The following is a 27,195-nucleotide window of genomic DNA, read 5'->3' as shown; positions in this document are numbered from 1 at the left end:
GAGAAATCTGACAACAAGCTGGCAAACAGGTCGACTTTTTCTTACCTTCTCAGCCTCCTGGAATCTCTTATCTGCAGGGTCCAATGAAAAACAACGTGATGAGAATTTTATTCTTTCTTTCTAAATTTAGATTAGCAGGAGGGTTAGAGAGCTCCTCTCACTCCCTGCTGCTTCTTAAGTGACTTTAGTTTGAAATCATCAATATGCCAGTGTGAGATGTCTTGGGGTGGTCTGCCCTGGGCCCTGACAAGGGGTATCTTTCACTTCATGGCTGAGTAATATTCCATTGCATGAATATCCCACCTTTTGTTTATCTATTCACTAGCTGATGGACATTTGCATTGTTTCCACTTTTTGTCATTATGAGTAATGCTGCTATGAACATTTGTGTACACACATCTGTGTGGACATCTATTTTCAGTTCTCTCGGGCAGAGACCTAGGAATGGAGTTGCTGGGTCATATGACAACTTTATGTTTAATTTTCTGGGGACTTGACAAACTCTTATACAATTGCCATATCATTTTACATTCTCACCAGTAATGTATGATTGTACATCCTCAACAACACTTGTTATTTTCTGTTTTTTAAAAATATTTAAATAGGTGTGAAATGGTATATGGTTATGGTTTTGATTTACCAGAGGAGACCACCAAAATCCCAGAATTTACTTATAAAAATTGTGTGTTTATTCTTAGGGCATGTTTAAACTTTAGTCACCTTCAAAGTACTCTTCATTGATGCAACACACTTTCAAGATGTTTTTTCTACTGCTCAAAACAGTTTTTAAACTCTGATTTTGATGCCTTTTAGTGCTTCTGCTGTTTTTTTGTTTCACCTCTTCCATATTAGCAAAATGTTTCCCTTTGAGGACTTTTTTCATCCAGGGAAACAAAACAAAGTTGCTCGGGGTAAGACTGGGTGAATAGGGAGGGTGGGGCTCATGCTGTTTTTGGTCAAAACTGCTAAACACTCAGTGAGGCAGGTGTGCTCATAAATCACCCACAATGAAACATGTTGAAAGAGTCTTCAAAAAAAGTTCACTGAACCCACAGACAGCCTCTCACCACACCACAGGTGGTACACTGATACAGATGGGTGCCTAGACCACTCACCTAGCAGGGGAAACCTGTATTACAAGGGGCTGGCCCTCCAGAAGAACTACCAGTTTTCCTTACAAACTGTGCCTCATTCTCCTTAGGCTTCTCTTCAGTCTCTTTAAAGACAAAATCCATCAATGTAAATAGAGATAATAGGGACTCCCTCAATTTGATGAGTTCAAAGGTCCTTCTTATGTAACTTTCTAACTGTAGCCCTTCCAGTGCCTAAATGGCACAAGGACTTTGCACCTCTGCACAAGGACTTTGCACCTCCCAACTCCTCTTCAGCTGCCTGCAAAGCCCCACCACCATCCCCTGTAGAAATGAATATTGGTGGCGCTTGAAATTGTCATCTGATAGGTCCTGGCATGTTACTAGGGATTAGTAGGACTTTGTGGTTAAAGGGATGCCAACCAAAAGATGCCTTGAATCAAGTGTTAACACATTCTGAGAAAAGAAACAACAACTGTGAAGCAAAAAGAGAAGTCTCTAAAATTTAGTATATTAGAGTAAAATGGAAGATACAAAATAACTGAATTTTACATAGATGGAAACAAATTCTGTGTGTAGTTTAAAATCTGTATATAAAAAGCATATGATTATATTTTCTTACCGCTTGAACATTGAACCTTAGGATCTCCTTCATGTAAGTAGGCAATAATGTCAACAAAGTATAAAAACTCCAGTTATAAGAAAAGTGTGCAACAACAATAGCCCAAAGTGGCAAGGATTTTAGTATGGGTATCCATGGAACTGACTTCTGTGAAGAAAGCTGAAAAAAAAAACAAGCACATTTAGGGCAAGCCACAACCATGTTTTGCTATATTTAGATCCGTACCTTATCAGCCAAAATTCCATTTAGAACACATTATCAACTTTGATTAGTAAATTCCAGATTTTTAAATTAATTATTTTAAAATATTAAAGAGTAATAGAGTCCATTTTCAGATTAGAAGAAAAACAGAAATGTAATTAGAGCAATCATGTCAACCACACACACTCCTTATGAATGTTGTCAGAAGTCACCTGCAGTATTAATTCCTCCAACTATAAATTAGAGAACAGTGTCACAATCAAATTCAGAGGTTGGCATAAGGGCAAATGAAAGAGACTGCAAGTCCTATTAGAACTCATATTTCGTTTTATAGTCTGTATTAAATTACAATGATTTATAAGAACTGTGCAACAGAACTATTTTTGTGGAGCTCGTTGGAGTAACAGTCTTCAAAGTAGGGTAGAAGTACCCCAGGGGCGTGCAAGATGATCCACCAGGGTGCGAAGAGACATATTAGAACTTCTATCTATACTCACTTTTATTCTAAAGAATATTAAATTCTATTAATATTTAATAAATAGACTGGCCCTGGAGTATGTCAGATGTAAAAGAAAAACAGCAAAACGGATTTGATACTGTCAGGAGAGCAATCTCAAACAGAGCCGGGAGGCCTCCAGGAAGCTCAGTTAGTTAATGTGCCTCACCCACATAAAACAATGGCTAAACTCAACAGCTCATCTCGATACAGCCCCTGGAAAGGGCTCTGCATCGCTGCATTCTCTTTTAAAAATCAAAATTCTCACCTAGCAATGGATATAAGCAATTAATCATGTACAGCATAGTGGAAGTTTGCTTGCCAGCACCAATCTTAGCTCTTTCAACGCAACTTGCATTACCCCTTTGGAAGCCCCTCCTTTTTCTGTCTTTATAAGTTCTGTCCTCTTTTCCCCATTGGAAGAGAGTTGAGTTTCTATTCAAATCTGTTTTAAGGAATTTGCAATTCCTTAAAGAAAACACCCCCAACCCCCCCCCGCCAAAACCCACAAAGCTCTTATTTGCCTTGCACTGGTTAAAACTGACTGACACAGACAATATGTTGTATGACTACCCCAATTCAAAGGGGTTAATGGTGTCCTCACTTGTTTGTTTGCCCTCAGTGCATTACAGCATATTACATTTTATACACGCCTTTACAGTGCATTTATGGATTTTATTAGCATGTGTTACTTAAAACAAATCTCACAAAATCAACAGTGTCTTCAAAAGACTCTTATAAAGAGTCAGTAGAAAGGAATTCTAGTAATGTAAGCATGAGCGAACAATAGGAAAATAGTAGAGCTGACACTTCCTCACATGAGTTCTTTGTTGGCTGCCTCCCCAAACAAAATCATGGCTGGCTCATCAACTATAACATATTCAAACACACTGCTCCTATTAAATAACATTATTATTACTAATTTTAAGTAATAAAAAGGTGTTTTCCATTAAGTTAAAAAATATTCTACTTATTTATTTTTAGAGAGGGGGACGGGAAGGAGAAGGAGCGGGAGAGAAACATCATTGTGTGGTTGCCTCACATGTGTCCCCCACTGGAGACATGGCCTGCAACCCCGGCATGTGCCCTGGCTGGGAATTGAACCAGTGACCCTTTGCTTCACAGGCCCGTGCTAAATCCACTGAGCTACACCAGCCAAGGCTAAAATTTTTAATTTATGTATTTACCTGTTTATTTCTTATTCACCCCTTAAAAGTCTATTTTTATATATTTTATAATATACATAAGTACAGTAGTACATGTAGAAACCTATGAAAAAATATATACACTCAATGTCCTACCTAGCCAGGTATCTCAGTTGGTTGGAGCATCATCCTGTAAACCAAAAGGTTGCAGGTTCGATCCCCAGTCAACTGACCAATGTCTCCCTCATATGGATGTTTCTCTTGCTCTTTCTCTCCCTTCCTTTCTCTGTAAAATCAATGAATATATCCTTGGGTGAGGATTTAAAAAGAAAAAAATTGGACGTGAACTAAAGTGGGGGAGGGAATGTGGGTGGGAGGGAGTGTGCAGGGTGGAGGAGAGTGAAGGGGGAAAATGGGACAACTGTAATAGCATAATCAATAAAATATATTTAAAAAAGAAAAAAAAGGAAAACAAATGCATATACTCAAATTGTTAGCCAACCCTAATGTTTCATTGATGAATGATCAAGAAAGTCTGGATCACCCCAATAAGTTAAAAAAAAAAAGAAAAAGAAAGAGAACCTGGAGACCACTGGTCTGGGGTGTCAGATAATTCCATTTCTTATATACTAAGGCTCTGTGGTTTCTTTTTCAAAAGTTAGATCAATTTATGTTTCTACTTCTAGGGCTCACTGTTATTTCAAAAACAGGAAGAACCAGTATTAACCTTCTGGTGGAAAAAGTACCTTTTTCCTATTTGACTTGGCAGTTATGCTCTTATCTTCTCCACTATGTATCAAAGATATAGGGTATATAGGGGAAGAGAAGGAGAGAGAACACTTATTCCTGTATAGCAGTGGTTCTCAATTCTTGCTATTGGACAGGTCTGGGAGCCCTTGGAGAATACTGACTTAGACAATCAGCCATTGAAATGCTGAAAGAAATCTTGCCATTTGCAACTTGAATGGACCTTGAAGCCACTATGCTAAATGAAACAAATCAGACAGAGAATGTCAAATACTGTATGATATAACATGTGGAATAAAAAAAAGNGCAGTGGTTCTCAATTCTTGCTATTGGACAGGTCTGGGAGCCCTTGGAGAATACTGACTTAGACAATCAGCCATTGAAATGCTGAAAGAAATCTTGCCATTTGCAACTTGAATGGACCTTGAAGCCACTATGCTAAATGAAACAAATCAGAGAACGTCAAATACTGTATGATATAACATGTGGAATAAAAAAAAGGAGCTCATATAAACAGAGAGTGGAATGGTAATTTCCAGGGAATGAGGGGTGGGGGAAATGTCAGTCAACAGGTGCAAATGTCCAGTTACAGGATGAGTAAGTTTTGGGAACCTAATGTACAGCATGGTGACTAAAGTTAGTAATATTATATTATATACTTCAAAGTTGCTGAGAGAGTAGATCTTAAATGGTCTCCCCACAAAAAGGAAATGGTAATTATGTGAGGTTTGGAAAGAATATGACATGTACATGTTACATCTTAGAGTTCATTTGTAAATTGGCTAGAAAACAACAGTTTTGAGTTCCAGCCAAGATGGATGCGTAGGTGGAAATGCTTTGCTTCTTTGCACAACCAAAAGAAGGATAACAACCAATTTAACAAAAATAAACAACCAGAACTGCCAGAATATCAAACTGCATGGAACTCTGACAACCCAGGAGTTAAAGAAACATTCATTCAGATGGGTAGGAGGGTGGAGATGGGCAGTTGGATGGGCAGAGGGGACCCGCTGCAAGGTGGTGAGGAGTGGCTGGCTGAGAGGGAAACTAAAAACTCAAAACCTCTAGCTGTAAAATAATGTGGGGGTTGAGAAGGTGGGAGAACCTCCTAGTCTCACAGGAGAGTTTGTTGGAAAGTGGGGCTAAAGCGGAGCAAGTGAGCACATTGTTCCCTCTCTGGCACCTCCCCCATAGGCAGAGCTGCAGTGCCGCAAAGAGGGTTGCCCTGCCCAAGTGAATAGCTAAGGCCCTGCCCCCTAACAACTTAACAAGTGCACCAAGACAAAGAAATATGGCCCAAATGAAAGAACAGAGCAAAACTCCAGAAAGAGAGCTAAGTGAAGCTAAGCAATGTAGAGACAGCCAATCCATCTGACAGAGTTCAAAACCCTGGTAATCAAAATGCTCACAGAACTGATTAAGCTCGGTTGCAAAATGAAAGAACAAATGAAGATACCCAAAGTGAAATAAAGCAAAATATTCAGGGAACTAACAGTGATAGGAAGGAAACCAGGACCCAAATCAATGATTTGGAACAAAAGGAAGAAATAAACATCCAACTGGAACAGAATGAAGAAACAAGAATTCAAAGAAATGAAGGGACCTCTGGGACAACTTTAAGCACTCCAACATCCGAATCATAGGGCTGTCAGAAGGAGAAAAGGAAGAGCAAGAAATTGAAAAGTTATTTGAAAAATTAATGAAGGAAAACATCCCCAGTCTGGCAAAGGAAATAGACTTCCAAGAAGTCCAGAAAGCTCAGAGTCCCAAAAAAGTTGGATCCAAGGAAGCACACACCAAGGCACAACATAGTTACATTACCCAAGATTAAAGATAAGGAGGACATCTTAAAAGCAGTAAGAGAAAAGGAGACAGTTGCCTACAAAGGAGTTCCCATAAGACTATCAGCTGATCCTCAAAAGAAACATTACAGGCAACAAGGGACTGGAAAGAAGTATTTGAAGTCATGAAAGGCAAGGACCTATATCTAATATTACTTTTATCTAGCAAATCTGTCATTTAGAATGGAAGGGCAGATAAAGTGCTTCCCAGATAAGGTCAAGTTAAAGGAGTTCATCATCACCAAGCCCTTATTATATGAAATGTTAAAGGGATTTATCTCAGAAAAAGAAGATCAAAAATACGAACAGTGACAGGTCAGCAAACTCATAACTATTAACAACTGAGCCTAAATGACAAAAACATGAAGGGACCTTAAAAACTAAGCAAACAAGTAGAAGAGGAACAGAATCACAGAAATGGAGATCACGTGGAGGATGATCAGTGGGGAGAGGAAGGGGGAGGGGGAGAATGGAGAGGGAAGCACAGGGAATAAGAAGCATAATTGATAGGCATAAAATAGGGAGAGGTTAAGAATAGTATAGGAAACAGAGAAGCTGAAGAACATATGTAGAACCCATGGACATGAACTAAGGGCATGGGGGAGGGGGAATGTTGCAGGGTGGGAGGTACAGAGCAGAGTGAGGATAAAAAGGAGAGTGAGGAGAAAAAATTGGGGCAACTGTAATAGCATAATCAGTAAAATATACTAAAAATAAAAGAAAAGTTTTCTTTTCCCCCAATAAGAACTGTGAGATCAATTTATGGTATTGTATTTTCACATTATAAGTTAGGGTCAGGGAAGAAAAATCTTCATTTATAAAAACATTCAAGTTAAAGATGAATTTTTAAATGTTATTAGGAGAAACTATCCAAGTATTCAGCAGACACTAAAAAATCCTTTAAGGTTTTAAGTTAGTGATGTCTAACAGAACTTTCTACAACAATGGACATGTCCTATATCTGCATTTCTCAATGTGGCAACCAGTAGCCACATGTGGCTATCAAGCCCTTAAAATCTGGCTAGTGCAACAGAGAATCAGAATTTTTAATTAAGTTATTTTAAATTAAAATTTAATAGCCACATGGGCTAGTGCCTACCATAATGGATCACTCAGGTTTAAAGTAAGACCTTAATAAAAGTACAAAACAGCTTTTTCTGATATTCTGGATCTAAAAATTATCCTCTTGCTATTGTTTCTAAAATACCACTGGTGATAAATGAAGGAAATTTTTAAATTGCTCAGATCACCTTCTCAAGCAACATTTTGAAAGGAAATTTTCTTTAGATGTGTGAATTGTTATGAATTTATGAAAGAATATCAATGAGGTCTTGAATCTTGTATAGAGAATGTATTATTAAATTTGTAATAATAGATAGACCAGCTTTTTTCCATACAAGTTGAAACAAAAAAAGACAAACTACCAAAGACTATTTGTTGTCAAATGTGTTAATTTTCAGAATATAGGAAGGGTAAGGTAATTTAACAAATACTTGAGTATCTTTAAGTGCAAATTCACAGAACAATGTTTTCCTGTCATAAGCAAGTAACAACAAATTGATTTGGAAAAAGTTGCGTGAGAGATGTTCTTAATTTACAACAATAAAACATTCAAACTAAGGACCCCATTTGCTTTATACTGTTGCCAAATTGTATTCTTTTTCTTAAAAGTATAAAGGAGAAGCAAAACAGTTATAATACATGTTGTTTCAGGAATCAAGTAAATAAAAGAAAAAAACCAATACCAGATCTCTAGGAAAGAAAACCCCAGTGAAGTGGTAATGTTTTTTCACACTTTATTAAAAAGAGATCTTCAAAACTGAGTAAAAATTGATGATCTTAAAGTGCTCACTAGTACAGAGTTCATTAGTTATAAGCTGACCTTCTGAGTTTACCTGCTGAGTGCCCTAAAGATTTTATTGTTCTTTTTGTAATAATTTCTAAATCAGAATTGGAACTATATACATTGCCATAAATGTAAGATCTACTCACTGTAAGAATGAAATCTCATTTCTGTGTGTAATACAGTATTGACTTTAAGCTTGATAAGTGAGAAAGCATTCTAACTGGAACCCCTGCCTATTCGGGCAGGTATTCTTTCCATACACCTATCCATGTAAGCTCTTTGGAATGGAAACCTCATTCTGTCACCAAGCTCACAAACAATTCATGGCATCCCAGTGCCTACAGGATAAAGTCTAAGCTCTTTAGTGAGACACAGGGGACGCCCCCCATGATCTGACTTTTGCCTACCCCCTATATCTCTTGCAGTTCTTTGCTTTTTGCCAACTGCTGCACTTCCTGGCAGATACCATGCTCACAGCATATCCTTGGCCTGGAATGCCTGCACATCTCAATCCCCCAGTTTGTCTGGCTTCCAACTTCCCTTTCAAGACTGATTGGATATACTTTTATTAGTGAGAGAGGAAAAAGCAACCCCAGGTTGTTGTCACCTAAGCTGGCCAGCTTCTATCAACTTGGTCAGAGTGTTTGACCATTGAACTTGAACAAAGCCACTCTGCAAACATGATAGAATGAGACAAAAATAAGATCACTCTATAATCATGTCTGAGCACAGACAAAAACATGAATACTATAAACCACAAAAAGGAGCAAACATCTCCTCTCCTGACTAACAGCTTTAGCCCACACCTTTTAGATAAAAATTCAGGTAGCCCTGACCAGTGTGGCTCAGATGGGCATCGTCCAGCAAAGCAAAATGTTGCCAGTTTGATTCCATGTCAGGGCACATGCCTGGATTGCAGGTTCAGTCCCCAGTGGAGGCATGTGCAAGAGGTGGGGGCACGATCAATATTTCTCTCTCACACTGATGTTTCTCTCCCTCTCTCTTTCTCCCTCACTTCCCCTCTCTCAGAAAATAAATAAGCAAAATTAAAAAAATTAAGATAATTATAGAATTGCTACTGCTTTCCAACAGCACCACAACAGTAGTGCTATCTTATGGCACCGCATCACACAGCCTATACTTCATTGAAATTCTGTTCCTTAATGTCTGTCTCCTTTTGGAGATCACAGATCTCATAAGAACCATGTGTTGTTCATTTTCTTTCTGTCATTAATTTTTAAGTTCTCAGTATCTGAAAAAGAACCTAGGACATAGTAAGTTCTCCCAAAATGTTTAAAGAATGAATAAAGTAGAGCACATGCTGTGGATCCAAGATTTATTCCTCCTAACTCCTCTTGCTTTTGAATATTCTACTTTCTGAAACAGATGAAAGAACAAATTAACTTAGGTTTGGATAATGGACAGGTTTAGAAACACATCAGGTAGAGAAAGCTTTAACAAAAAAATCTAAAATCAAAAAGTTTCATAAGTCCATAAAAATATAATAAAAATAAAGTATTGGAAGAAGCTGGCTGTTGGCCATTAATGCTGAGAAAATATGACAAAACATATCAAGGTTTATGTCGCAAGACTTGTTTATAAGGCATTAAATTCTTTTTATCTGTTCCTTAAGGGAAAAAAGTGGGTAAGTCATTTGATTCACACCACAAAAAACACCAAGCTCTCAAAGTAACTTTCCTTATTACATTGCTGATTTCTTCTAAGTTTTTGCCAACCTTTAGCAAAGCTCAAGAGATGCCACATTTGCTAAAGTTCAACAGTTTGTGGAGGCATTTGTAGCAAAATTTGAAAACTTAAAAGAAATACAAATGAGTAAATGTTTAAATACTGCCTGGCTATACTATATATAAAAATTGAAGATATGAATAATAACAACATAATGGGCAGTAAAAATTTTAAATGAAATATTTTATAGACATATATATTTTAATTTTTCCTAATGTTTTCATATTATTCTTTTATTTTCCCAAAAGGCAGATATTTTGCGTCCATGGCTTGAGTACTTGCTATGTGAAATTATGGCAGACTTTAATTTCTGACTTGCTATTGTGTTTAATAAAATATAAATTTTTTTCTAATGAGGGCAAATAGGTATATATTATATTATTATATATGATAATAAATGGGCTGTCCTCATTAAATCACAATCATTTAAAATACGGATAAAAACATACCAATTAGTTTTCTAACATCTAACATTTAAAATGAAGCTATAAGATTCATTTAATAAATAACACATTTTATTTTCTACTAATTAAGAAGAAAAGATGAACTTCAGATTTACTTGATAATCACGATAGAACAACAGTTTTAAACTGGTGAGCTTCAGCACAGAGGTGCACTGCAAGAGTTTTTAAAACATGCAATACTTGACTATTTAGTTGGGGGCACTGACCTCTTTTTCCTTAGATTGTCAAATAAAAAAATGACAACAGCCAACACAATAGCTGTCTGGTGTGAATGAATCATATTACCATTTTTTGGTGAGATTGGCAAAAAACATATTTTTTGGTGTGTTGCAGAATCTTAGTAATTAGTTTATGTGTGCCATGATGAAAAAGGTGGAAAATAAGTGCTCTCGAAGGTTTTAAATGACTTTAAAAAGTATTTTTTTCATAGATTTAATCTAGAGAGAATTGGAATTTCTCAGACAAAACAAATGAATATTTTGTACATTTATTTCATCTGCTTGCTCTACTTTGCCTAGCGAGCAATGCACAAAAAATATCTATTAAAAATGGTATCTTGGGATTTCAGGCCAGATAGTGGCATAGTCAAAGAAAAAAATTCGTATCTTCATTCTGAAGAAAAAGAGCTTTTAAAATAATTTTTTAATATGCCAAAGTCCTTACCTGATTTTTTAATGATGAACGAATGTATTCCTTTTCTTGGTGGGAGATTCTTTTGTGAGTTTCTGGTGTATCACTAACTAAGCAGATCCATAAAACAAACCAAATGATTCCAACTACACCTTAAAATAGAAAAATAATAGTTAAGTAAAACTAGAATCCACCAACAGCAACTTTTATAAGTCTTGAAGAAATTATGTCATTATAAACTCAATGTAAATTTGGTTTCAACTCAATTTTCGTTTCAAGTTCCTCTTATTCTTTAATGGGATAGTTGCTATCTGTATTATTTCCTATAAATTTTGAAGAGAACAACTTTTGACCATATGACTCTGCCAATCGAAGTATACCGGAGAAATCTTTTATTTTTATTTATTTATTTGCAAAAGTTTATTTAGAAAGTCAGTGGTAGAAGAGGTGAGCCATGGAAGAAATGCCAGCTGGGTTTTATTGGGCTCAGGAATCAAGTTACAGAGGCCAAAGAGGGGCCCTTGGAGCTTAGGACACCAAGGCAGAGAGAATGTGCCTGTGGGGAGGAAAGGGGGAAGGGGACAGGCATGGTGTGCTCTACAGAGACAGGGCAGCAGGCCCCGGGGAAAGCAGGGAGTGGGGAAAGATGCAGGCATGCTCGAGAGAGAGAGAAAGAGCATGCTGACAAATCTTCTAAAATATAAATTTACATAACCTATTATTTCCAGAGAAATAATACTATTGTTTATTGATTTGTTGTTATTGTTTATGTTAATGTTTATTGCTTTTTTGTTGTTGTTTTTGCTTTGACTGCAGACAGACTTCCTGCATAAAATGTTTTTGTGGTAACCTAATTTATTAAAAATGTATATGATCATGTTAATAAAATTGAGAAATAAAAGGCCCTAGACAAGATTAGAACTACCAAGTGAAAGCATCTAACTTTTCTTGAGAAGGAATTTTTCAAAATACATATATCTACAATGTTCAAAATAGTAATTTTTGTTAGTAAGTATAGTATTTAAGTCCTGGATTCAAGAACAGTTTCTATTTAAATACTCCAAAACTAGTATCAGGTCAAAATTTAGCAAATCATTTTAACCATCTCAACTTAAAACACAAGCTATCAGTAGTGTTTTAGAACTTTGTGGTTTAGGAGATGATTACTTCCATGAATTAGAATATTTATTTTTAATCAATTATGGGACTACTATTACACTTTGGATTTTTATTTTATTGGCTATCACAGTTGTCCCAATTCTACCCCCTTCTGTCCACCCAGCACCCCTACTCACTCAAACATTCCCCACACCATTGTTCATGTCCATGGGTCATATGCATAAGTTCTTTGGCTACTCCATTTTCTATACTGTATTTTGTATCTTCATGGCTATTCTGCAACTACCTGTTTGTACTTTTTAATCCCCTCACCTCTTCACCCATTCTCCTACACCCATCTCCCATATGGCAACCACCAAAAACCTCTCCATATCTATGATTCTGTCTCTGTTCTTCTTGTTTGCTCAGTTTATTTTTTAGATTTAACTGTTGATAGAAATGTATTTTTGCCATTTATTGTTCATAGTTTTGATATTATCCTTTTTCTTAAATAAGTCCCTTTAACATTTCGTAGAATAACAGTTTGGTGATGATGAACTCCTTTAGTTTTTTTTTGTCTGGGAAGCTCTTTATTTGCCCTTTGATTCTAAATGATAGCTTTGCTAGTAGAGCAATCTTGGCTATAGATCTATGTAAATCCCTGCTTTACGTGACTTTGAATATTTCTTGCCAATCCCTTCTAGCCTACAAAGTTTCTTTTGAAAAATCAGCTGACAGTCTTATGGGAACTCCCCTATAGGTAACTAACTGCTATTCTTTTGCTGCTTTTGAGATTCTCTCTTTATCTTTAACCTTCGGCATTTTAATTATGATGTGTCTAGAGTTGGTGTCTTTGTATCCATCTTGTTTGGGACTACCTGTGCTTCCTGGACTTGTATGTGTATTTTCTTCAATAAATTGGGGAAGTTTTCTTCCAGTATCTTTTCAAACAGATTTCCAATTTATTGCTCTTTCTATTTATTTTCTGGCATTCCTATGATGTGAATGTTGGAATGCTTGAAGTTGTCCCAGAGGCTGCCTACACTATCCTGCTGGTTCTGTGGCTCTGTGGCGGGGAGGGTTCAGAAAAGGGACAATGGCCTCTGCCTGCCTTTCTGTCTAGGAGAAAACTGTTCCCCATCTCTTACCTTGATGCCAGATGTTTCAGTTCTTCCCTGTATGCCATTTGTGACTTTCGAGCTGCTACCCGTGCTGGAACTCAGAGGGAGTGAGTCTGAGTATCTTCGTGTGTGGGTTCTTTATGAGGAACTGCTTGGGATGCCAGAAGTTTCTTCCACCAACTCAATCCCTGCTGGTTTTTGCAGCTGGAAGTTATGGAGACTTATCGTCCTGGCACTGGAGCCCTGGGCTGGAGAGCCTGGTGTGGGGCTGGGACTCCTTGCTCCTGGGATATCTCTCCCAAATATTTATCCACCATACGTGGATGTGAGACCAGCCCATTTCACATCTCTATTCCTACTACCAATCTGGATGGATGTGGTTTATTTAATTCTGTAGTTGTTGAACTTCCATTCAACTTGATTTCTGAGAGTTCTGAGTAATGGTGGTTCTATAATTTATCTGTAATTCTCATGTGGTTGTGTGAGGAGGCAAGTCATGTTTACCTATGCTCTGGATTTGTTACATTATAATTAAGGTCAAATTTTTCAATCAACTTACCAAAAAAGTAGAAGACATAAGTCCAATTCATATAGAAGCAAATTATTCCAGAAAGAGGAAGAGAAATTACTGTCCCAAGCTGTGCTCCTACGACAACAACACAGACTTTGTAAACTTCAGAGAGATTAATAGAGGGACAAGTTACAGTTTAAAGAAGATGGGTAACAAATAATGGAGAAGAGAAGGAATGATTCAGATCCTACAAGGGCTGAATTAGTCACATGTAAAATACAAAAAGCCCATTTTCTTAAGGAATCATTTTACTAAAAACCCCACAACCCAATGTAATGCATATGTTAATATGTAGTTCCATTAACAACTATGTAGCTATTGATGAATCAGAAGGCATCAATCAATATAAGACCTAATAAATACCACAAGTGTTAGAAATTCAGGTATCTGGGGTTCGAAGATGGTTTCTAAGGCTGATAAACATGACCTAGAGTAGAATGCTTGAGGAAATAAGAATAAAGCTTTTAATAATATAATTTGCCCAAAATATATTAGGAGTAATTATTTCAGATAAATAAATAATAAAATTCATTTTAACCACCAAATATAAGACATCTTGGTATGGTGGAGCTAAAATAATCAGATAGTTTCTTGGCTCAAGTGTTTGTCTTACTATCACATCTTTGAAAGTGTTAAGTGTCACACAGCAATATGAATTTTCAAATATGAGACAAATTTCCTCTGACTTTCAGAGGTCAGGAAAAGATGTAATAAGCAGCAATGGACTTTGAAAAGATAGGTAAGAAGATACAGAGGGAGCTGTAACAGGATGAGTAAAGGAATGGAAGCAGGAAAGCAGAGAGTAGGTTTGGGAACTTCATTTAGATAAAGGAAGGAATAGGAGATAAGAGCTGGAAGAATAAGTCAAATGGTTACTGACTGTCTACTCTATGCCAGGTACTATGTGCCACGGCATAGGCTAGTTGAAATGAAGTGGTGAAGAATGTAAAGAATGTTGACTACTAGTTCAAGTTTAGACTGTATTGAATAGGAAAAGGGGAACAAGAGATAGTACCTCTTCTTGAACTTATTATCAGATTTCTCATGTCAATCTCTACACAGCTGCAAGAATCATCTTAAAATATAAATTAGTGTATGTCTCTCTGGATTAGAAACCTCTCAGGTCTCCCCATTCTATTTTGAAAAAAATAATCCTCATTCTTTCCTTTGTAAGACCAGATGTTATCTGGCTCTTGTCTATTTCTCTAAGTTCTTATGCTGTATTTCTTTTATTCATTATGTTTTAGCCACCTATAGTGTTTTCATTTGCTCAAACCCTTATATATTTCTTGCCTGAGAGCCCTTGTGCATGCTGTTCTAATAGGCTGGAATGCTCTTTGTATGACTAGTTCATTCTTATCCTTTAAATTTTAGCTAATAAGTCACCACAGAGAGGACTTTCTGAACCACTGTGTAAAAGCAGTCAGTTCAAACAGTTTTAATTCAGTTCATGTAAGAAAGGCTAGAGTTCTTGTGTACTCTGGTAAAATTATAATTCACATATAAAGCTCATGCTATCTCACTTATAGATCAAAATGATGGCAAATAAATGTATAGAAAAAAGACATATGAAGAGAGTCATGATGCGTGAATTAGACAATAAAATTAGAAATCACAGTTTAAAAGGACAAGTATTCAATTTTCCAGCCATTGTATTTTTTAATAAAACATAGCATTCTCTATACCAACATCTGAAAAGTCAAAAATTTTTAAAATAAATGATGGCAGATGAAGGAAATGGCATTAGTTAATAAAGTCACATTGCTATATACAGTTGAGTCAAGTAAAAAAATACTAATAAAGTTATACTCCCAAACTTAATTTTTCCCCAAAGGAGGCATCTCACAGTGGATGACTCTGGAGTGCAGACACTCCTTCTCTGAGGTTGATTGGTATACAACAAGTGATAGCAGAAACTTCTATAAGAACAGTTATCTCACCTGCATATGAAATAGTAAGAAGCTTGCTTCTTTCAAGAGGGGGAGCCCAAGAAGACCACATGGCATGCATGGCTGGAAATGTAACACCCTGAGGAGGGAAAAAGTATATTTCTGATGAAATATAAGGTAGTTTTGTTAATGTTTTAAATTGAGTTGAATTTTATTGCAAGAGAGATTTCTGGATAAAGATCAAACTAGAATCAGGTTCCATGAAGTGAGGTGTCTTCACAATTTTTAGTGAAAATACTTTATAATGAAGTACTTTCAAAATCTGAACAAAGATTTGTGGATTCTGTCAGCTGGTGTGAAGACTAAGGTAAGGGTTACAACAGATCCAAAAGAATGTACTGAATGATGACACAAAGTATTCTTCTAAAGGTTAATTTTACTCATTCACTTTATTAGTGAGCTGAATGAAATGGGAATGTTACCAATATATAACTTTGAAAAATACTGAACTAATACTGTGGGATACTGGAAGAAATTCAGATTGATCTTAACTGACAGGAAAAATGGTCTGGAAAAAATGAATTCAATCACAGTGTTTATAGTTTTTTTTTTCCTTTCTGGGGATAACTAGTCTAGTAAATGCCACTTATGCTATGGAAAGGTAACGGAGCAGTGGAGGCCGGGAGGCTCACAGAGACCTGGGAGAGGAGGAAATGCTACAGGACAGTGGGAACGAATAGGTTTTGGTAGATTCGAAGCAGTGTGGGTTCACAGCTCTCCTTTGTCACAGAGCTCTAACTGTGTAGCCTCAGTTATTCTTCTTGAACTTCAGTTTCTTTGTATGTAAAATGGGGATAATACTCCCTATCTTGCATGATTGTTGTAAAGATAAATGGCAGCTAGTGCTATTATTAATGGAGAGAATACATGCTTTAATACTTTGTGCTTTCTGCTGAATCTTTCTAAAAAGAAGAAAGAAAGAAAGACCAGTAGAAGCAAAAATGTTTTAGGCAGCATTCCAAATTGGTAACAATCCATATCACTGAGCAACAGGAGTCATTGTAGAATAAATATTTAGATGTTTGGAAATGTCCACAGAAATTATGAAAACTTTTATTATAAAACCTAGGGACAATGTAGGTATATTTATGGTGGATCAGATGAAAGATGCTGACCTAAGTTTACGGATGTGGAAATGTACATGTGGTTCATATTGAAGAAATAAAGATGAATAAGCCTAAGAACACAACTTAAATTCTATTCAGAAATAAAGCAGTCACCTGAGACAGTAAAAGTAATACAATCAATAGAGTATAATGCTAAATGAGTGGCATAAATACAAAGTATACTAAAATATGGAAATATATGCAGGAAGGAGATTCAATATCTGGAATAGAGACAATATACTACAATTAAGTATAACTAACTCAGTAAGGAGAAGAGAAACCTGGTGACATGGGAGCAGTTTTTATTGTCAGGAGGAATTTACTTAGTACACCTCTATTTGATAAGAGCAAAATAAGAATCTTCAGATGACTGATCAAAGCTTAAATTTAAATAGTACTTGGAAATATACAAAGTATTCTAGCAGTCATTATCCAACTTGAGCTATGACTAAATATGGGGCAGGTATTTTAGTCTCAATTTAAAAAAATGATGGAACCAAGGCCTAGAGATTAGGATTTACTGAATGCTTTCACAGTGAAGCTGTTATTCAAATTCTGCTTTTATGACTCCAGTTAGTAGCTTTCCAACATAGCATAATACATTACTACCTAAAATAACCTTCATTTTCTACACCAAACCCAGAGGCCACTATTTTGCTTGGGTTAAAAAAGTGTTAAGAGAGGGCAAACTACATCTATGCCTTAGTTTCACAGATAGAAGTTCTAAGTTAGAAACAAAAGAGATCATTATTTAAAGATGGAGATACATATGATCAAATGCAAAGAAGTGGAAAGGAAAAAAATAAAGAATTAAAAATTTTAAAAACGATAAAAGTGTAAGGAGGGGAGAAAAAGAAGACATAAAATTAATTGTAACAATTCTAAAACCAAAAAAAAAAAAGACCAGAAGAATCACAGAACCAAAGAAAGTTATATAAAATGATCATCTGTTTCTAAATTAGAGGACCAGAAAAAAAAGAACAAATGATAAAGAGGAAGTTCTTTCCATAGCAACAAATTTAAAAGAAGAGACAATTCAATAATCTACTGCATAATGTGTTTTAGATTTTGTGCAAACAATGACACAGCAGAGATGAACTGTGGCAAAAGTTCAGGAGGTATGTCTTAACTATTTTAATAGTGTTTTGTTTTCTTGTCTCCTATAATAAGAGAGTAGGGAGAGCTGTAAAGTGTCTCCTGGAAAATGTTTTCTCTACTCTTTGAGTAAAGCTGTCAATTTCAGAGTGCTCCCACTCCAGACTTTATTGACCACAAAAGAAATCTACGCAGGTTATCTTCTAGTGAAAAAATAATTCCCTATTATCCTCCAGTATCAATTTTTGGTTCAAGTTCACACCAACGAATGATATCTTTAAAAAGACAAGAAAACGATATAGGGTAAGAAGAAAAACAGACCACAAAAAAATTACCTCTCCTAGTCCTTCTAGTGCTCTGAGCACAATGAGGGCTCCAACTCCAAAATCTGCGGCGATGGGAGTAAACAGGGTGAAGACAGCAGTGCCAAGGATCCCAAATCCTAGCAGTAGCTTCCCCCCCACTTTGCTGGCAATATATCCTCCAGGGATCTGTGTGATGATGTAGCCATAAAAGAAGGAACCGAGAATCCATCCTTGAGTTTCTGCATTCCATTGGTATCTTTTACTCTACAGAGAGTAGAAGGAAAAAAAATCCAACCTTTTAAGACCTTGATTAAACAGCTTCTTTATCTTACTGGCATGTAAGTATATAAAAATGTACAATAATTCTGAACCACTGTTTTAGACTGAAGAACACAGACCTTTCTACAAGGTAGGTTGAGTCACCGTAATACAGACATGCGGTCTCTAGAAGTGAATGGAAAGTGACTGAAAATAAAAAACTACACAAAAGGCTTGCTATTTTATGAAACTAGACTGCAGGATGAGTTGCAGAGGCTTTGTAGTGACCATGACCAAGAAGGCTTAAAAAAGAGGCACAGGCTCAATTCAGAAAGCTAGTAAGTAGGAGGAAACTGTAATGGCTCAGTCATGCTTTGAGGCCAGGCCTGGGTTCCAGGCTAGCTCTATCACTTACTGGACTTATGTTCTGGCAAAATTAAATGGAAGAGGCATATAAAATAAGGCCTGACACATACTAAGTGTTCACTTAATGTTGACTATTAGATAAATATAGATCATTACTATCTCCACATTTCAGACCAAGCATCTGAATGAGCATGAATTTAAATCAAGCCACAAACTTCATGTGACTAGAAAATGTCTTTTAACTAGCAGCAGCACATGGTAAGGTAATAATGAACATTGGTAACTGATCTGAGTATCTGACATCTTTAATACATGCAGCTGTATAACGCGCTTACATGTCAAGAACCATTTGAGGATTTCTTTTTAGTAAAGCTGATGAAGATAAGTAGCTAGAGCAACAAAAGTACTTGCCAAAGGGAAAGATACAAAGCAAATCCCTCATTATCCTTGTTTATGGTACCAATCTGTAGCTTATCTGTACAATTCTAGAGCTTTAGTTATACAGTTATACATCATAGGTTGGAGTGGTGAAAGTGGGTGATATGTACCCAAATATGTATTTAGCAACATTATTCATGTCAAATATAAAGATTTTTGATGTTATTTTGCACATGTGCTTGTTTGGGCAGAAAAACCTTTTCCCTGCTTGAATGCTCTTGTTTTTAAATGGCAGAGGAGACTCACCCAAGTGTGATCTCACTCCTTTGTGAGCACTGAAAATGGATGAAAATATACTAATAAACAAGGACACCAGGCTTTTCTCCCTGTACTCTCTCCCTGTGTGATAAGCAAAATAAAATACAGTCACGTGCCACATAATGACATTTCAGTCAATAATGGAACACATATAGGATAGTTGTCTCCTAAGATTTTAATGGAGCTGAAAAAGTCCTATCACTTAGCGACACTGTAGTGCAACACATTACACAAATACTTAACATCTTGTTACAACTGCCTACAGTATTTAACACAGTAACATGCTGTATAGGTTAATAGCCTAGGAGCTGCAGGGAGAATTTGCCACCCCAAAATATTTCTATTTAAGCATAAGGATTATTTTAGGATGGTCAGTTGCATTTTAAACAGCAGATAAAGGAGAAGCTTTGAAAACCAAGTAGAAGTCACCCTTTAAAAAGACACTTAGATCTGTAAGATCTGCTATTCGAAAGGATGTTTTCCTCTCTATACCTGGAAGGTGGGGATGACCTTGTCTCTAAAAACTCTAATCAATGAAGAAGAAAATGACTTAAATCTCCACAACAAACTTACTCTTGTTTACTGAGCTTTTCCAGTTATTATGACAAACAAGCAAATTTTCTACAAGGTAGCTGAACCATCATGATCAGACATGCAGCTTCTAGAAGCAGGTAAATGGAAAACAACTGACTTCCCAGATCCCCAACATTTTCTTCTGTCTTCATCTGAAGGTGGTATTTAAGGTGGTGGCTTCAGCATTTTCCCAAGTAACTCAGTTTTCTTGGGCCTCTCCCACATATAAAAGAAGCATACATGTTATTAAACTTCTGTTTTTCTCCTGCTAATCTGTATTTTATCACAGGAATATCTAGTCAAGAACCCATAATGGTGGAGGGAATATTACTTTTCCTCCCCTGCACTGCAATTGCCATGTAGCTTAGGTGTGTATTAGGCTATATTATCTACATTAGTGTGAGTGTCCTCTGTGATGTTCACACAATGGCAAAATTGCCTAATGATGCATTTCTCAGAATGAATCCTTGTCATTAAGTGGCACGTGACTGTATTTAAAGTGTTTAAAACTCAATTCTAAACAAATGATGAATACACACTTATCAATTCTACTATAACATAAGGCAGGCAAAAATGACTTAAGTGACTTAGCTTTAGGCATGTATACATTGTGTAAAAAAATGTCCTAAGAAATTGCTCTGATCTTATTTTTCAGTCTGCAGCTGAGATTATCTAAGCTCTCCTGAAACAGTAGCCTTTATAAGTAAAACAGCTGTTAAGTAATAGTCTTACAAAAGCTATTCAACAATATCTTAAATAATCAAACTTTCTGGTGTAAAGGAAGAAATTTTTCTCTTACCCTCATAGGTTCTCTGGACACTACAAGAACTAGATGTATCTGGAAAGATTAACAAGAGAAAATAACCAAATTTAATTATGAGTTGTATGTGTGGGAATCTACACACATGAGAGCATCAGAGACCCCACCTACCCGAGAGGTTCAGAAGCAGACAGGGAAAATAAAGTATATACGACCTTCTGAACCAGAGATAAGGTAAGGCATGTAGAAGGGGAGGAAAGTCACTGCAGAACAATTAGAAGAGCAGATGTTCAGTAATTAGATGTCTGCCCTGGTTATTCCTGGTAATAACTCATTATAGACCAAAGCCCCTAATTTAAATTCTTTAAGGGAGAGGTAAAAGTTTCTCACAAGACTGCAACTCAAGATAACTTACAGGCAAATGTGGTACATCTTGGGATGGCCTGTTCTGAATACCTTCAGCCCTGCCTTTGAAACTTCTGAGAAGTTACACATTCTAGAAGCTGGGTTGATGGATTGTTCCATGTCTCATTAAACTAGTCCCTCAGTCTTTCAGTTTAATTAAACAGTGTTATCTAATTTCAGAAGCCAGTGACACAGGTGGGTTCCAAAGTTAGGCCTATGGTGCAAACAAATCAGGCATTTAAGAAATATCTTTGTGGAAACAAAAGAAAAACAATAGTTAATGATTGAGTAGACTATTAATCCCAGTTTCTGAGTTCTGAAGGCAGGCAGTCAAGAAGATTTCTAGATGTCTGGCTTGAATCATTTTCAGATGGAGTGAAGGCAGCCAGTGACAACTTGATAGATTTCTCCTAGTTTGAGGTTTGAATGTGTCTGGTGACCTTTCTGCAATAGGCACAACAATATATAAGCTGCTGTGGTGATTTCTCTGAAGGTTACATCCAATTGTCCAACTTTAGCTCCCATGGCTTTGGGAAAAGGGCAGTTTTATTTCTCAATGGTCCCCAGTCACAGGGCTTTGAACTGCTTCCACACTTACATTTCTGGTTTCACAGATTTATAAGAAGATAGGAGTGGTTATTCACTCTTTTTTAAAATTATATTTTATTGTTTATGCTATTATAGTTGTCCCATTTTTTTCACTCCCTCTATCAACAACCCCCCCCCCCCACTCCTTCAGGCAATCCCCACACTGTTATTCATGTCCATGGTCATGCATGTATGTTCTTTGGCTACTTTTTTCCCTATGCTGTATTGTGCATCTGCATGACTATTTCATAACAGGCAATTTGTATTTCTTAATCCCTTCACCTTTTCCACCCATTCCCCTAACACCCTCCTGTCTAGCAACCATCAAAATGTTCTTTGTATGTACGATTCTGTTTCTGTCTGCTTGTGTATCTTCTTTTTTAGAATCAATTGTTGATAGATATGTATTTATTGCCATTTTATGATCATCTTCTTCTTAAGGAAGACCCTTAAACATCTCATGTGATACTAGTTTAACAAGAGAAACATGAATTGTGACGAATTCATAGTTTGGTGGTGATGAATTCCTTTAGCTTTTTCTTGTCTGGGAAGCTCTTTATCTGCCCTTCAGTGCTAAATGATGGCTTTGCTGGGTAGAGTAATCTTGGTTTTAGGTCTTTGCTTTTCATCACTTTGAGTATTTCTTGCTAATTCCTTCTAGTCTGCAAAGTTTCTTTTAAGAAATCAGCTGAGAAATCTTATGATGTGTCTTGGTGTGGGCCTCTTTGGGTTCATCTTGTTTGGGACTTTCTGTGCTTCTTAGACTTGTATATAACACCAAATATAGGGAAGTTTTCTGTCATTTTTTCAAATAGGTTTCCAACTTCTTGCTCTCTCTTCTCCTCCCAACACCCCCACGATGTTAATGTTGGTATGCTTGAAGTTGTCTCAAACACTGTTTATACTATCCTCATTTTTTTCAATTGTTTCTTTCTTGCTGTTCTGATTAGTTTTTTTAAATTTTTACTTCCTTATATTCCAAATCACTTTCTTATATTCTGTTCCTTGGCTTCATTCACTGCACTGTTGAGTCCCTGAAAATTGTTCTTTATTTCAATTAGTGTATCCTTTGTTTCTGACTGGATCTTTTTTATGCTGTTGAGGTCCTCACTAAGTTCCTTGAGCATCCTTAAAACCAGTGTTTTGGGGAGCAATGGCGGGGGGGGCAGGGCTGGGAATATAAGACAGAAAACTGTACTTGAACAAGAATTAAAAAAACAAAACAAAACAAAAAACCAGTGTTTTGAACTCTCCATCTAGTAGATTCCTTGTCTCCATTTTGTTTAGTTCTTTTTCTGGGGTTTTGATCTGCTTTTTCATTTGGGCCATGTTCTTTTTTCTCCTCATTTTGGCAGACTCCCTGTATTTGTTTCTATGTATTAGGTAGAACTGCTACATCTCCTAGGCTTGATAGAGTGGCCTATTGTAGTAGATATTCTGTAGGGTCCAGTGGCACAGCCTCTGCTATTACCCAAGCTGGGTACTCAAGGTATGCCTACTGTGTGAACTGTATACATCTTCCTGTTATAGTTGAGCCTTGATTGCTGTTGGCACATACAAGGTCAGCCAATGACTGTGTTCTGTCTAGGGTCACACAGCAGTAGCTACAAAGCAATCTGTAGACGGCTCCTACTTATGCTGAGCTTGGTGGTGCCCAGGAGAGGCCCAGCTGTGAACCATGACTAGCTGCTGCTACTGTTGGGTTTGGAGCCACTTAATGAGAGGTATGGGGTTTGCTAAAGCTAGGTGCTGCTTGGTTGAAAGAATTTAGCCCTGGCTGGTGTAGCTCAGTGGATTGAGCGCGGGCCTGCGAACCAGACGATCGCGGTTCGATTCCCAGTCAGGGCACATGCTTGGGTTGCAGGCCAGTTTCCTGCAGGGGCCAGTTCCCTGCAGGGGATGCACAAGAAGCAACCATACATTGATGTTTCTTTCCTCTCTCCTTCCCTTCCCCTCTAAAAAGATAAATAAATAAAATATTTAAAAAAAAAAAAAAGAAAGAATTTAGAAAACTCTGAAGCATGGGCTAAGATAAGCAATTCATATGGAAAAGCCACTGGAAACAGCTTGTGTGGGCCCAAAAGGTGCCTGGGAAAGGGCCAACTTTTTGGGAATCCAGGTTGGGGCAAACAGTGTGAGCCAGGTTGATGGCTCACATCAGATATAGCCCATATCATATGATATGGGCCATATCATATCTCAGATATGGCCCCTGCCTGCTGGCTCTGTGACTCTGTATGGGGAGGGACAATACCCTCTGCCAGCACTTCTGTGTGGGAGAAAGCTGCCCCCCCCGCCCCCACGCTCTAGCCCTTATGACTGATGCTGGAAAATTAAGTTTCTCCCATATGTCTCTGATGTCTTTCAATCTACTGCCTCCATGCTGGAATTCAGAGGGAGTGAGTCCAAGTAAATTTGTGCATAGGCCCTTTAAGAGGAAATGCCTGAGACTCCAGCAGTTTATATCTCCCACAGCCCCAATCCATACTGGTATTTACAGCCAGAAGTTATGGAAACTTCTCTTCCTGGCAGTGGAATCCTGGGCTGGGGAGCCTAGGTGTGGGCTGGGATCCCTCCCTTCTGAGATATCCCTCCTGCTTTTTAATCTGCCACATATGGGTGTGGACCAGCCTGTTCTACATCTCTGCCACTCCTATCAGTCTCAATGCCGTTTCTTCCTTAATTCTGTAGTTGGTTTCTTCAATTCCATAGTTGTAGAACTTCCATTCAGCTCAATTTCTGATGGTTCTGAATGATGGTTGTTCTACAGTTTAGTTGTAATTTTGATGTGGTTGTTTGTCTGAGGAGGCAACAATGTTTAATTATGCGACCATGTTTACTGTAAATCAGAACGGTTATTCTTGATTCCTCAAGGAATTGCGTTGTAACTTAAGTGACAACTATGTCTTCCTAATTTGCTTCTTTCCCTCTGAGTACACATTTTTATTTTAGCTTAAGGGAGGAGGCTTTTTAAAAAAGTTCCATGGTTCCAGGTTTTGAATCTCTAGCTTCCAATTTTGTCAAATTTCTGATTAAAAAGTTTCAAGTGTCTTGTCGGGTTTCAGCTGGAACAAACAGTAAATATTTCTGGCAGTAATAAACAATACCATGGATTTGTAGGTGTTCAGACAGCCCCCCCCCCCACCAATGTGCCTCTTTGGAATGTGAATTATTTTGACCTGAAGACAATTAAGACCCTGCAGGCTTATGAGAAACTTTACCTCTCCCTGAAAGAACTAGGGGACTTGCCCATAATGAGTTACCACAAGAAATAACATTTTATGACCTATCTATAGAGCAGAGCAAATTTCTAATTTCTAAATATCTGCTCTTCCTGCAGTCCTGCAATGATGTTTTGAAACTCCCAGGGCACCTCACCTCATCTTTAGCTCACAATGCCACACATGCCTCATTCTGACTTTCTGTCCCTGAACCTCGCGTGTGTAAGGTTTCTCACTCTCTTTTATATGTGGGATTCCCATGTGTATGTACATTTTAAATTTTGGTATTTCTCTCTTGATAAGCTGTGTCATGTCTATTTGGTTAGTAGGTCAGGCTGAAGAACTGGGAGGGTAAAGTTTCTTCCTTCCCCACAGACTGAAGAGGATGCAAAAGTCATTGCCTTCCGGAGTCACTCCCTCTGAGAGTCAAAAGAAAGAACTGAGAGCTTGCATGTCCCAGGCAGGCAGGAAGCCATCCCAGTCCCTTAGGACATAGGCAATAGCTATTCCTAGGGAAAAAACGATCAGTAACCAATTTCTCTGGATTTGGGAAGGAAAAAACAATGTGAAATTTTATTTCCCTCTCTCACTGGGCTCATGAGGTAAATCATTTACAAAAACTTTTGAACATCCTGAGTTTAAGAATTCTAGGTACCTTTTATCTCTTTAATTTTTCATTAGTTCTTTCCAATAATCGTTCAATGAATACACAGGACATTCTGAGCTAAAGATGAGGGGGCACCTTTGTGCTTCACAGGAGAGGAGGCCACTGAAGAAGGACAGAGCAGATAATTAGAAGTTTGCCCTCCCCTACAGATAGGTCATAAAAAGTTACTTTACTTCTTGATAACTCTTATTACGAACAAGGCCCCTAATTTAAATTTTTAAGGGAGAAGTAAAAGTTTCTCATGAGCTTACAAGCTCATGACTACCTTCAGCTCAAAATAATTCACATGCCAAAGTAGCACATCTTGTTCTGAACCCCTTCACTGGAAGGTCAAACAGGTTCTTCCCAATTTTCTTCAAGGATGATATGTTTATAGAGGAAACAGACAAACAACTTTTCAGACAGCACAGCAGCAATAGCTAGAGTTCTAAGTTACTGTCCAACCAGTTCCTGGGAAGACACAAAAGAAAGTGATTCAGAATTTACATGAAAAAGTGTTTTTGGTTTTTATAGGATGAAGAAAGATCTTTCAGTATGTTTACCTGGCTATATTTTAGGATTAAGATTGTTTGCTTAAAAACAGTACTTACTGTTCGATTAGGAGGAGCCGGAGAGGGAGGAACCGGAGAGGGAGGAACCGGAGTGGGAGGAGAAGGCTCTGCACACTCCTTAGAAGTTCTATCTGAAGTTGTATTTGAATCTACCATATCCACTAATGCGACACTCAGATTCACACGTAATGCATAGAGAACGAAGAAACCAAAAAAAGCCAAAATTGCTAAGTTGTAACGGACAGAGCAGCATACTGGAGCTGAAATAAAGATTGGGGAAAAACTCTCATTAAAAGAAAAGCTTAGATAATATTGTCTAAATTACCGAAAATGTTAATTTTGGAATGTACACAAATTATTAAATCATGAATATTTTCCCGAGACTATTATCAGATTAAGCATATCTAAACATACTTGTCAAAAATAATTTGTTCCTGGTATCTGGTTTTGATAAACATTCAACACATAAGAGCTTGCACTGCAAGAGTTTCTTAAAGCATGGAGGCTATAGCTTTGTCAACTTTTCTCAGAAAAATTTCTAGTACAGACTCAATACTGAACCCTTACTTCCTGTTGACTGGCAAAAATATAAGAAAAATAAGTAAGGGGGTTTAATGGCATCACTATTTCTAAAAAAATATCTAAAACATAGCCAATAAGCCCTTGAGTACTCATTACAGGATAGCATGTATGCTACTGACTACAGATCAGTAGCCATCACACTGTAAATGTAGCACAGCACAAAAAATTTACTGATAATTTCATGCTGAGTGTGAAACCCTTCTTGATAAATTTCTTACCTTGAAACATATCCTTAGAAGCTGATATTGAATCAAAAGCCATGATTAATACTTACGGCTCTCCTAAACTAAATGTATTTAAGAATCCAGAAGCAAACTTGCAGACTCTATGACACTTGCAGCATCTGTGACAGCTGGTCAGCTGGTCATGCTTAAAAGGCCCATAGCAAAAAGGGAAAGAAGTGCATGTACCACAATGTTTAAAAAAAAAAGGGAGCCAGTGAAAGAAGGATCAT

The 27,195-nt window shown here is 37.2% G+C and overlaps 1 protein-coding gene across 3 annotated transcripts in view; it reads right to left on the bottom strand.

Moving 5' to 3' along the window:
• Positions 1 to 27,195, bottom strand: part of SLC17A5 (solute carrier family 17 member 5) — a 63,409-nt gene that overhangs the window by 22,358 nt on the left and 13,856 nt on the right. Inside the window, exons 1-8 of one of the 3 annotated variants that reach the window (XM_037034309.1) lie at positions 26,960 to 27,017; positions 26,199 to 26,419; positions 20,767 to 20,805; positions 18,105 to 18,338; positions 15,560 to 15,647; positions 13,608 to 13,694; positions 10,863 to 10,981; positions 1,714 to 1,872 (exon numbers count right to left, since the gene is read on the bottom strand). In XM_037034309.1, coding sequence (XP_036890204.1) covers positions 1,714 to 1,872; positions 10,863 to 10,981; positions 13,608 to 13,694; positions 15,560 to 15,647; positions 18,105 to 18,338; positions 20,767 to 20,805; positions 26,199 to 26,419; positions 26,960 to 27,002 — 990 coding nt within the window. In that variant the 5' untranslated portion in view covers positions 27,003 to 27,017. Of the gene's footprint in view, positions 1 to 1,713; positions 1,873 to 10,862; positions 10,982 to 13,607; positions 13,695 to 15,559; positions 15,648 to 18,104; positions 18,339 to 20,766; positions 20,806 to 26,198; positions 26,420 to 26,959; positions 27,018 to 27,195 lie in introns of those variants that run through there. The other 2 variants (XM_037034307.1, XM_037034308.1) reach the window with 2 other exon arrangements.

Source organism: Sturnira hondurensis, unplaced genomic scaffold (assembly GCF_014824575.4).
Source record: "Sturnira hondurensis isolate 20B ecotype Veracruz unplaced genomic scaffold, ASM1482457v3 Scaffold0022136, whole genome shotgun sequence".
NCBI lineage: Eukaryota > Metazoa > Chordata > Mammalia > Chiroptera > Phyllostomidae > Sturnira > Sturnira hondurensis.
The sequence above is the reverse complement of the archived record's forward strand: the minus strand, read 5'-3'. Positions and strand labels throughout refer to the sequence as shown.